Source organism: Rousettus aegyptiacus, unplaced genomic scaffold (assembly GCF_014176215.1).
Source record: "Rousettus aegyptiacus isolate mRouAeg1 unplaced genomic scaffold, mRouAeg1.p scaffold_m13_p_5, whole genome shotgun sequence".
Classification (NCBI taxonomy): domain Eukaryota; kingdom Metazoa; phylum Chordata; class Mammalia; order Chiroptera; family Pteropodidae; genus Rousettus; species Rousettus aegyptiacus.
In genome coordinates, this window is record NW_023416308.1 from 9,427,611 (window position 1) to 9,440,275 (window position 12,665).

The 12,665-nt window shown below is 51.3% G+C and overlaps 1 protein-coding gene and 1 pseudogene across 3 annotated transcripts in view; one reads left to right on the top strand and one right to left on the bottom strand.

The window, feature by feature from the left end:
* NOS1 (nitric oxide synthase 1) overlaps positions 1-12,665 on the bottom strand; it is a 99,531-nt gene that overhangs the window by 4,772 nt on the left and 82,094 nt on the right. For all 3 annotated transcript variants that reach the window (XM_036221462.1, XM_016149509.2, XM_036221463.1), the window contains exons 21-25: positions 6,745-6,938; positions 5,073-5,242; positions 2,715-2,925; positions 2,028-2,115; positions 618-739 (exon numbers count right to left, since the gene is read on the bottom strand). In XM_036221462.1, the coding sequence (XP_036077355.1) occupies positions 618-739; positions 2,028-2,115; positions 2,715-2,925; positions 5,073-5,242; positions 6,745-6,938 (785 nt within the window). The remainder of the gene's footprint in view (positions 1-617; positions 740-2,027; positions 2,116-2,714; positions 2,926-5,072; positions 5,243-6,744; positions 6,939-12,665) is intronic.
* On the top strand, positions 9,584-9,702 carry LOC118603127 (annotated as a pseudogene).

Genomic DNA, 12,665 nt, shown 5'->3' on the forward strand with positions numbered 1-12,665 from the left:
CAGGGGCGGCGTTTTGTTTTTGTTTCTTAAAAGTTGTTTCTGCCTTGGTCATTGCTATGCATCTAGCGCTTACAAGAATGTGAGGCATTTATTAGATGCTCAGTAAACCCTTGTTTAATGCACGCCTGCCACTGTGGGGTTCTTTTTCTCTCTCCTCTCACAGCCGAGTTGCGTGTCCGTCACACAGCAAAGCCTGCCCTTTGTTAAGAGTCTGAGAATCCTGTAAACACGCATCCATCTGATAAGGCTTCACGCTTACCCCTTTGAGGGCTGCGTGCATTTTCAGAAGGGATCCTATCTTAACGGTCAAAAAAAAAAAAATGTGGAATTTTAGGCCCTGGGATAAACCGAGTGGAAGATGTGTTTGAACAGGTCCTTTGAATTGCACCATGGGTCAGGGACTCTCAGGCCCTCAGATAAGCTGAGGGGAAGAATTGTTTGGATAAGTCCTTTGGATGACGCCATGGGTCAGGTCAGTACGGCGCCCACCCCCGCCCCTTCCCTGGCAGTGATGTCATGGAGAGAGAATGTCGTTACATCTCCGGGCTGCTGAGACGCAGGGGGGCCTCCCTGGGTCCAGGGTGGGGGAGCCACGTGGCTGTGGGACCACGACCCACCTTTGTGTTGGATATCAAACTGCCGTTGCTGCCAGAAGCTTCGAAAAGGGGCGATCCCAGTGCCGGGGCCGACCAGGATGCAGGGCACTTGGGGGTTTCGGGGCAGGTGGAAGCTGGGTGCTCTGTCGAAAGAAGAGAGAGTCAGAGGGCTTGCTGAGCCCGGTGTGATCAGGAACAGTAGGGTCTCAGGTAGACCAGGTGGCCGCCTTGGGTAATGCGGCTGTTCACCCTGGGCCATGTGCCCCTTGGAGCAGGTCGGGAGACCCCAAAGAGGAAGTCCTTAGAGTCTGGCTGTCACTCCACTTCTCAGGTATCCCCCTTGCTGAGCTGAGTCACAAAAGGCAGCGAGACTGATTTAAGTCAGGTTTTCCATACCTCGGCCCTCCTTTTGTTAGGAGCTGCATTCCTGCTTCCCTGTCATGGAGGCTGTCCTCTGTGTTCATAGGACATTGAGCGCTGCTCCTGGCCTCCCCCCATCGGGTGCCAGGAACATATTCTGGACATTGCTAAATGTCCCCTGGGGACAAAGTTACCCTCGGGTACCTTTAGGCATCTATGAGATCTCGTATGCTCAGGGAGTCATAGACCTCTATGTACAAAAGCATCACCTGAGGGTGTCAAAACAGGTGTGGATTTCTGGGCAAGGAGTAAGTTTGGGCCCAAGGCTGTATTTTTGAAGCTCCCCTGATGGTATGTGAACCACCCCAGGAACGTTCTACCCTCAGAGGCTGAGAACAATGGCTGCCAAGGCCACTGCTCAGGTGAAGAGGTTATTGGTTGACAAGGCAGGCTCCCACCTACAGTGAGCCTAAGCTCAGTCATATCCTTTAATTTTTTTATATTTATGTTTTTAAGTTATATTTTTTATTTGGCTGGTTGTGATAAGAACACTGAACGCGAAGTCTACCCTCCTGACAAATTTTTAAGTGCACGATTCAGCGTGGTTAACTATAGGGAGGCCTATCCTTTAAAACTGAGTTTGAGAGGAAAGGCTTTGATTGATGGGGCGGAGAGCAGGTGTTTGGATCTTCCCCATCTCTAGGAAGCTGGGGACAGATGCGGCGTCCGACACAATTTGGATAGAACTTCCCTTAGTTCGCAAAGTCCACGAAGGCCGAGACTGCATTTGCCTGGTTGGCTTATTGCAGCCCCAGCATCGAACACAGGACTCGCACTTGATACATATGTTACGTCGACTTGACATTGAGTAGAAGACTTCCTTAGCTCCTGCTACATTCTGTCTCATGAGCCGGTTTCCTTAACAATGTGGAGGGATGCAGAACGTTGATCTGGATCCCATCTGGCTCAGCCACTTCCCTAGAATGTTTTGGGCTGGTCCACCCACCCCAACTCAGGACAGCGATACGCAGATTTGGGACGGCTGCTCGTTTCTCTTCGTCTGCCACTCACCCTCTCACGAAGCAGGGGACCACTTCGTCAGCCTGTATCCGGTTGAGCCAGGAGGAGCACACGCCGTGGTGAATTGGTCCTTCTCCATCTAGGGGAAGAACCAAGGTGGTCTGGCTCACCCACTGTCCCCAGGTTTCCCCGTCATTGGCCTCCCACCTCTTTTAGTCCTCTCAAGGGTAAGAGGAAATGGTATAGCCAGTGATGAGCTCGTGTGCCCAGGGTTCTATTGGGTAGGGGTGGGTCAGATTCAAATCCTGCCCACTGAAAAGCCTTTGGTCCATGTGCTCTTGGTGGCCTGCTGGGATCCCAGTGTCAGAGCCCTCTCAGGCACCGTGCATTTTAATCGCTTTATCAACGAGGGAAAGTATGGGAGGAAAAACGTCGGGTTATCTGACAGACCAACAACCAGCTAGATACCCTGCAGCAGACGGCTTCCCCCCTCCAAGGAAATGGGTGATGGCGGCTTGTTCTAGCTGCTGCCTTGGGGGTGCGAGGGGAGGAGGGAATACACAGGTCCTCAAACGCATGACTGGCCTCCTTCCTAATTCTGCACGGAGCTGGCACTACCTAAGGGGACAATTGCTCTGTTTCTTCTCTCAATTTTTCTGGTTTGGGGGAGGGTCTCTGCCCACGGGCCCCTGTGGGGAGAAGCACAGACTCGGAGGCTCCCCCAGCACCTGTGCCCACCTCGGGTGCGGTAGGAGACGATGGCCACGGTCAGGTGCACCTCCTCGGGGTACATGTCCGGGGAGGAGCTGATGGAGTAGTAGCGAGGCTGCAGCAGGGACAGCTGGGTCAGGAGCAGCGTGGTGGGCATCTGGATGGACCGGAACTCCTCCAGCACCTCCACGACGGTGGGGTTCTTGCCCCATTTCCACTCCTCATACTCCTGCAAGCCCTGTGTCAAGGAGAGGGACAGAGGGAAACTTGAGCCTAGTTCCTGGTACGAATTTCCAAGGAGAGCTTGAGGAGGTCTAGGGAAGAAGGCAAAGAAAAATAATAATGGCCAACACTTACAGAGCATTGATTCTGTACCAGGTTTTAATTCTCGCCAGGACCTTACGAAATAAGTATGACTGTTATCTCCGTTTTATGGATGAGGCCGCGGAAGGATGCACAGGCCCTGTGGCTACGAGGTGGTGATTCTGGGTTTTGAATCTAGGTCAGGAGGTGGCAAACTTCAGGCCACAAGCCAAACCTGGCTCGCCCCCTGCTTTGTATGTTTAAATGGTTGGGCAAAGGGGGGTGGCGGTGGGGGTGGGTGGCGGGAAATCGAAAGAAGAATGCTACTTCGTGACACGAGAATCCGATATAAAATTCAAATTTCAGTGTCCATAGGTAAAGTTGGGTTGGAACCAGCTACACCCACTCGCTAATGTATTGTTTACGCTGTTATGCTCCAGTGGCAGAGGTGAACGGTTGCGACAGAGAACAAATGGACCAGGAGCCTAAACTATTTGCTGCCGGGCCCTTTATGGAAAAAGCACCTCGAGCCCGCCCCAGGCAGTCTGGCCCCGGAATCTGGGCTCCTGACCATCGTATACTCCTGCCCTATACAAAGGTCAAGAGAGACACAGTGAGAAGGGAGTCATGACTTGCAGGTAGAGAATGCGGGCTTGCTTGCGATCTGTGGGTTTGCAAGGCTGGAGGCCTACTCGCCAGAGAGCGTGGTTAAATGATAAAATAGCCCGGAAGTAACAGGTTATGGGGTTGGAAGGGGGCATGTGTCGGGGAAGGGGGGGGGGTGTGCTGACAGCAAAGCCCAGCTGTGATTAGGGAACAAAAAGGAACTCAATAGGGGTCTGGAGTTATTTTCCCTACAGCTCAGAAGTGGCCCTGGGCAGTCCCTTATTGCTTCCAGAGGCTCAGATTTTGAGGCGCGGTAAAGCCCATGATAAGTGCATTTATAACAAAGCCTTTTCCCATGTCCCGAAAGGCCGTCCTTGCTTTATTGACAGGGTTTGGTATCGTTGAGAATGTGTCTCCCAGCCTCACTGACCCCCAGCTACGGGGGTGCATTGGTCAAGATCCCCAGCAGCTACTCTCTGAAACTGACATCGCCTGAAACTGACGGGATCACCCGTCACCTGTTGGTCCCTCCTTAGACTGCATGGTGCTTTTTAGAAGAAACGAACTAATCCATAGGGTCACATCGAGTCCTGCTTTAAATCGCCCCACACAAACAGTGCAAGCTCTGGTTCCTCGTCCTATCCGCCGTCCCCCTCCCATTAATTAAACAAATTTAAGTCAAAGACACTCGGGTACAGATTAAAAGTTAAATAATTCTGCACAGTTTACGATGAAACATAAATGCTCTGCTGTTCTTCCTCTCCAATCTGTTTCCAGCTCCCCAGGGGTAAACGCTCACAACTCTTTAAGTGTTTCTCCTGCTGTTTATTTTCCTATTTCTAAATAATACGCACTCCTCGAGTTAGCCTTTTCCTTGCTGACCATCTCTCCTGGACAGCAGAAGAAAGCGAAACCGTCCCCTGCTGGTGGTTTGCTCGGCGGGAAGAAGAGCCCTCTGGGAGAAGTCCGTTTCGTCTTCCCAGGTGGGATTTGGAGCTGAGCACGCTGAGTAAGGCTTTGCAGCGGCCGGGGGAAGGCCAGCCCTTGGTTTCTCAAGCAAGGGTGGCAGAAGCTGTATCTGTCTGTTTCGCTTTACAATCAGAAGCTTCCTTGAACTTCAAGTCTTACCTACTGCTTCTCTGCATCAGAAAAGGCTTCTCTGTAAACCCCAGGGCGCCATGGGGTTTTCTGTGTCTCTTTCTTCTAAGCATTGGCTAATGTGGAACTAATGGAAGCTCAAGGGCTCCAAAGGAAGGAGAAATAGCCAAAGAACTCTGAGATTCGATGAGGTCACTCGCTCTGTCAGGCCTTAGAATAAGGGGAGATGGTCAGGACCCGGCCCACTGGGCTAGCCAGCATGGCGACTCTGCAGACTAGAAAACGGCACTCCTTGCTCGAGGCTGCCATCTGCTGGAAAGCTGTTGTAATAAGCGCACGACTCTCCCCTGAGTTTGTGGTAGGAGGCCAGGGACCCACCTTGCTGAGGACCAGCAGACGCTGCTTCTCTTGCTCACTGGTGGCCAGGGAGGCAAACTGCTGCAGCTGCAGTGGCGTGGGGGGCGTGGTGATGTCCAAGTAGTACTTGAAGGCCTGGAAGATGGTGCAGGGCGGGAGGCGGAGCTCGTCGGTCCAGTTACTGATAACGCCTGTGGAGGCACACTGGAGGTTAGAGGAGGGTTTGGGGGCGGGGGGAGGTGGGGAGAGTCTGAGCTCTGAGGGCCTAGGGGTGCCAAACGACCCCTCAGCTCTCCATCTTCCATACCCCACATCTATACCCAGGGTCCTGGGTACCGCGTGATCATCTCATGTGTGCAAGGAGCAGATATCCAAGATCAATTGAGCAACCTAGTCTAAAAATTAAAACATGAACAAATATGAAAACAGCATGCGACAGGCCCCTGGCATTCTACGTAGGGAGCCACCATCCGAGTGTGAGCTCTGTGTCTGTTTTGGCTCTGTCTGTCCTCTGTCTGTCCTCTCAGGGTGTCGGCCTCAGTCCTTTGAGTGGGATTCTGGTGTTTACAATGACAAACATGATGAACACTTATCTGGTGCTTTCTACTTGGAAAAGCACTATTCTCAGCACTTTACATACTTAACTCACATAATCCTTCTCCTCTCCCCAAACTCACCACGATCTGAGGTGGCAGGTGCTGTGATCATCCGCATTTTACAGTTGAGGAAAACGGAAGCACAGAGAGGTTCAGGCATTTACCCAGGGTTGCGCAGCCCATAAGCGCGAAGTCGGGCAGCCTGGCTCTAGACCCTGTTCTGACGACGCGGCTGTGCGGCCCCTGTGTACTTTTCATCCCGCGTAAGCCCTAAACACAAGCCTCTCCTGCATCAGGGACTCAACCCAAGATAAAAAAGGCACAGTTCCAACTTGCAGTGAGAACCGGCTGGGTTGAATTTATTACGAGGTGTGTCTCCCCGGAACGGTACCCTCCTAAGGGATTTTCAAGAGGGCTTTGACTACACACGGATTTCACATTCTGCCCTGACTTTTTATCTCCTGGCTCTTTCGTAAAGGTGGTATGTCACTGTATCACAGGCTGCCACGCAAGGTCACTGCCGTTCCTTGTACCTGAGCTCCGAGCTCACCTGCACTTACTGAGATGAAGCACTGAGACCCATTTGCCTTTGAAAGTTCTTCAAAGGGAATGTCAAGAACGGTCACTGAAACCGGTCGGAACTTGACATGATGAAGTCAGAAATGTGGGGTTCGATGCCTGGTTGGCCATCGGGCTTCGCGTAGTGCCTTCTGACTCTCAGAGGAGGCCGGGTCAATTTCGGGGACTGTTTCCTCCGTGTGCGGTGGGGCGCCGATGACAAAGGGAGGGAGAGGAGTGGGCACTCCTAAAATCAGTTTCTAGCTGATGAAGGCAGGCAGAGCCCCTTGCCTGCGATGCACCATGACGTCCCGGCACCACGGAGAGCCCTCGGGCCAGGGTCGTTCAGCCAAGAGCAATGGGGAGTGGTACGTCTCTTAAGCTAGAGGTGACAGAGCCCCGCTCTCTTACCTGGATTGGCGACCGGGAAGAAGAATGTGTCTCCTCTCCCCAAGACGCCCACTGCCTCTGAAACTCTCCGGAGAAGGGAAGGGACGTTGGGAGGGGCCAGGGCGGGGTGCCCAGTGTGCCGTAATTACCCAAAGCTGTGGTCCGCTCCTCCAGCAGCTCGACCTTCACCAGCTGGTTGACGGGGGGTGCATCCTCCAGCCGCTCGATCAAGGCGTTCACGAGGTCCTCGTGATTGCCAGGGAAGACACCCAGGTGGTCCCCGGGCTGGTACTGCAGCTCCTGATTCCCATTGGTGTGCAGACGCACGAAGATGGTGGATCGGCTAGAGGGCAGGACAGGGGAATGAGCGGATTAGGGCCATCAGCCACTGTCCCCTTTCTTGGCTCCTTTGTCTGTTTTGTGGCTGCAAGTTCCCTCTTTCCATTCTCCTTGGGGCCCACGATGACTAGACTTCCGTCTCCATCATCCACCCCATAGCTTTTAGCAAGGTCACCCGTGAGCTTCCTTCCTCAGTGGAGACCCAACAGCTGGTTCCCAGTATTCAGTGAGATCGTGGATGCAGCCCCGGACGTGGCTGCTAATTTCCTTCTCCTTGTGGATTCTGGCATGCTGGGCTCGCCTGGTCGTCCCTCTGGCTGTCCCTGGCCCAGTCTCCTTTGCTGGTTCCTTCTCATCGCCCTTAACTCTGGGCATGGGAGACCCCCAGGGCCCAGTCCTCAGACCTCTTGGCTTTTCTCTCTTCCTTGCTTTACATTTATCCCCAACAGGCGCCACCATCTGACCAGCTACTTTGTTATCTAGTCTGTGGTCTGTCTCCCCTGCCCATCCCACCCTGGCCCCCAGACAACATAAACTCTAGAGGGCAGAGAGTTTGTCTGTTTTGTCCGCGGCTCTATTCCTGGCCCCTAGGACAGTGCATGACACATAGTAGGTGCTCAGGAAATATCTGTTGATCGAAGGAGCCTCAGTCTCCCAGCTCCTGGAACAGGCTCTGTTCTCTGTACCAATCAGGGTTGTCTCGGCAATCATCCCCCTATTGGAGCCAGGATGTCCCCAATTTGTGACATTCCGCCTCTCCTAGCTCCACACCCTTTGGCAAGCAGTATGAAGACCATACTTTCATGGAAAAGGGAAAAGGACTTGGCCTTAAGCTTGGGTTTCTGTCATACAAAAACGCACCAACAGTGTACAGTTGAGAAGTCTAAGGACGTAGTCCCCAGAGGAGCTTATCAATGTCTGCCGGGTCACGCCCTTTCGCCCTGACTTTTGTATTTCAAGTGCAGGAGGCCTGTGCTGGGCGAATGGCTTCCAGAATGAATTCTCAGACTACGGTTTTTCCGGTCCTTGCAAACGTTTTCGCGCAGACACTGCATTTCACATGATACCCGAGCACTCTGGGTTTGATTCCGCCCTGGTAAATCAAATCCTTTGTACACCTTGGGTTCCGTTCGCACGTCAGATCTGCCTTGGCTTCTCTGCCAACTGGTTTTCAGCTGATAGACACTTGGTATTTAACATGAAGTTTCTACATTCTCCGTGGCACGTAAATAACACTGGACTAGACCGACAGGACTCATAATGTAAGAGAGTTTTTGGCACGGCCGAGAGCCCTTTTGAGATGAAAATAGCCACCGTTATTAAAAATAGCTGTGCTGGCACATTTGCTTTTGGGGGTGTCGAGTGTTTTCCTGAAGCAAGGCTCTCTCGTCCTTAATATGGAGGGGAACTTAGTGACTGAAATTGTGAGTGGGGGGGGTGTTAGGGTTTGGATTCCTGCTCTCCTTCCTTGGGCAGATTTTGTCCTCTCCGGGGTACTAATTTTATCAATTATGTGGACTTGCGAGACTGATTCTGCTCGGAGCTCACACCAATCTTGGTTCCTGGAGAGAAGACATCACCACCCTCTGCTGGCTTCAGAAGGGCATGAGAGGAGGCTGACAGCCAGCAGGGGGCGCTGTGGGGCTGCTCATTTGGGAGCCTCCTGCGCTCAACCACAGGAAGCCTTTGGAAGGGCCCGCCAATCAATTCCCACTTTCTCCAAGATCATCACGATTCCTTTCAGAAGTATATTTTGCCTCTATTCTTTTGGCCGGTACAAAATAGAAATGCAGAGGACCCGGACTTGCTGAGCTGGCTCACGTTCACAGCCACTTCCCCCAAGTCCTCTCGAACGTGGCGGAAGGTGGTCAGGCAGATGAGGGGTGGGAATGGGGATATACCTGGCAGGTGAGTTAGAAAGTGGGTCCGGGCTCTGCCTGTGCTATGAATTCAGCCAAGGGGACTTTGCAAGCCACTGCCCAAATACAGCTCGCTGAGAACCCCAGCAATGAGTGGCTGCATGATCCCGGGGTACCTGGATGGGCTGGTCCTTCAGCTTTGCAAGAAGCTATATCCTGGTGGGCAGCACTAGCCTGGAGCCTCACTGTCCTAAATCTCAGTTCTGTTGGGGGTTTCTAAATGTAGGATTTTCATTCTCTCTCCATCTCTGTCTCTTTTTCTCTGTCTCTCTCTTTGAAGCTTGGGACACAAATGGATTATTGAAAGTATTAGGGGAGGAAGAAAGGGCAGTCTTGGGGATAGAGCAGCCATTTGGGGCTTCTCCACTGCTCCCTGCTCGCGATGTATTTATAGCCACTCACAGAAGCATCACACACACACACATACACACACACACACACACACACACGTGTGTGCGTGCGCTTGGCAGTAGTTCAATGACAGGTTCCCACACAAAAGAACAGTCTGCTAACGTCCATCATTAAATGAAAAAAAAAAAAGAGCTAATGTTCATTCTTCGAAGAAAAGGGTAAACATTGTCTGTCATGAGCGGTTTGAGTTCATAAAGTCCATTCATTCAATGAAATTATATTGAGTATCAGGCACTGTTCTACGGTGAGGGAGTGATGGATAAAGACAACAAAGTGCCCCGTTCTCATTGGGAAGTAACTTATAAAGACCTCAGACAGGGTCTACAGCCACGTCACCCTGAACAAGCCGGATCCTGGCTGATCTCAGAAGCTAAGCAGGGTCAGGCCTGGTTAGTAGTTGGAGGGGAGACCACCTGGGAAGACCAGGTGCTATAGGCATAAAAAATAAAAAATAAGGGATTGTAAGCTGACAAGGTCCTTGCAATCTGTGGGGTCAACCAAAGATGGCCTCACCTAAAAAAATTTAAAAAAAAAAAGGTCTCAGATGGGGCTTGGTGACATGGATGGGTGAGTGGTGACAGGTCGGGAGCCGCGGGCTGAGAGACCATCATCCAGGAGGGTCAGGGTGGCCTCTCTGGTGATTTGACATTTGAGCAGAGACATGAACAATGAGAAGGAGCAGATATACAAAGATCCTGAAAGGGGGAGCAGCACGTGCCAAGGCCCTGAGGCAGGAAATAGAGCGGCACGGCCGAGGAAAAGAAACGAGGCTGGAGTGTTTGGAGCGTGTTGGGAGAAGGAGGTCAGAGAGCTGGGCAGAGGCCAACTCATGAGGCCCTCGTCAGGGCCTGTCGGGGCGAGGACTTGGGAGGTTTCCGAGTCCCATGGGAAGCCTTTGGAGGGTGTGATGAAGCTGTGGAGAGACAGGCTTCACTTTAGGTCTTTAAAAGATTACTCTGGATGCCTAGTTGAGAAACTAGATCTTTGAGAGAAAAGCCGAAAATACTAGGAGACAGCTTAGGTGTGTGTCTACTGCAGACCAGAGATGACCGTGGCTGTGCTCGAGGCGGCAGCTGAGAGTTGAATGTGCAGTGCGAGAGGTGAAGGGGAGACTCGAGGTGTTGGCTTAAGTCAAATACTGATGTCCTCTGTTGAGACAGCGTAGGCCGGAGAGAGGCAATTTATCTGAGGGGAACTGGAAACCAAGAGATTGCGTGCTAAGAACTCTCGGTGGTAAGGTCCCCCATTCTCTAAGGGGCCCTGTGCTTAGGCACCCGCCCCCCCCCCCCACTTTTTCGTTCCTGCCCTTCTCTTTCTGGACATCCCTCCTCCATTTTCACTAGCCCGTCTAACGCCTACCCTGCATTTTCCCTCCTCCGTCCGACTTCTGGGACTTATTTCTGCACCCCACCCATTAGCGCTCCATTATACTCTCCTGTATTGTTTGCCAATCGGCGTTCACACATTAGAAAATTTATTTCCTGGCTTGGCAGTGACTGCAGTCACTGTTCTCTTTGAGGTTTGCGAGGACCACCCTCAAAAGGCTATTTACTCCCTCCCAAACACTTTGCTTGCAATTAAGGGTCTCCAGTGGGAGTGATTTATGATATCTTGTGTATGGCTTCCTGCATCAGACAGCCCGACCGTGGCCTTGGGCAGGAGAAAATGAAAGAGAGTGTCATGCTTTTTTACTCAATTATCCCTAAAAAAAAAAAAAAAAAAAAAAAAAACCCTTATGAAGCTGGAAATGATAGTAAGCCTGAAAATAGGTAGTGCCACAGAGCATGCTTTTAAAGAGATAAACACCTAGACACAATTTGATCGTTTTTGTGCTAATCCATACTGTCTTCCAGTTCCTGACCTTGCTGAAATATTCTCTTGTAAGTCATGGTGGTTGGAGAGGGGTCATTCGAGAGGGGCCATTCTGGGACTTTGTTCTAACTTAGCATCAAAACATTAGCAAATTCACTTGCTTTTTATGTACTATGGCTTAGAGATTCTTTTTTTTTTTTTTTGTGATCTGGTCTTTTACAGTTTGTTGCTGAAAGAAACTTTCAGGACATTCTTAGTCCTTTTTCTTATAACGCTACTTAAGTCACACCTCCCCACAGGACAGAAATGGAAAAAGGAAGATGCTGAGTATTTCGCATGCAGAGTCCTTCTCTATATCAGAGATTGTTATGCTCTGAATATGGCATTCAACCAGTTATTCAGAGGGCTTCATTCCCTAAGCCATTCCTTCAACGTTTGGGGGTCTAGGAGAGACAGCAGAAGCCCCGGGACTTCATCCGGCTGGCCGCTTGCTCAACGTCTTGAAGTCCACGTCAGAAAGCACGCACGCTAAATTTGCAGGTGTATGAAGCTGGGCTGGAGAAGGAATAGTGACGGGGACATAGGATTTGCTGTTGCTCCGTGTGCATCATCTGTAATACTTACATCAGCCTTGCAATGCCGTGGAGGTCACGCGTACAGGCATCCAGCATATTGACTTTGGAGTCAGAGACCCCAAGTCCGTGCGACCTCGGCAAAGTAACTTGCATTTTCTAATGGTCGTTTCTCATATTTAAAATGTGGAGGATAATGGTACCTGCTTCCTGGGGTTGTCAGGATTACAGGAGATCCTGCACATAGTGGACTTAAATGGTGTTTGGAACACATGAAGAACTAGATAAACATCAGTAATCTGTACAGCCACCATTCTCATTGTACATAAGGAGACAGGGGCTCAGAGGACCTGAGGGACTTGCCCAAGGTCTCATAGCTGTCGGATGGCAGAGCTGGGGTCAGAACCCAAGGCCGTCCAGCTCAAGAGCCCACTCTTTGTCCTACGCCGTGCAAAGAATCAAGATTTCAGAAGATCTCCATGGCCTGTAACTGCAAAGTGACAAAGATTCCATTCAACTGGGATCAATGCAAAGAGCTTCATCAGAGTTACCAAAATTATACAAGTGGAGGAATGGACAGACCCGGCTGGATCATTCTGAAAAGACTTGATATCTAAGAGCAGCAAAATACAAGCCTAACGGGGGAGCGGCATGGCCTGCAACCTCGGGCAGCATCGGTGTGTCGTGCTCAGATCAGGGGTGGTAATAACAGCGTCAGCGTGCTTGGTAGTGGTCACAGAGCCTCCACGGCACCGTGGCCAGGTCCGAGAATGTCATTCCCAGCATGACAGAGTGTGTGTCCTTTCACTAAAGCAAGAGGCGTGGGAAACCACATTTTAGGAAGCATGATCGGAAGGAATCGGGATCCAGGTCCGAGTCCTGGGCTCTTTGCAAGTCTCTCAGCTGGAAGAACCGAATTTGTCTGGGGTGTCACTGGAGAGTGACATCGGAATCAAAACGAAGTGCTAGGAAGGTATGCTTTGGTTCTAAGCAATAGTTGGATAATTTCTACCATAA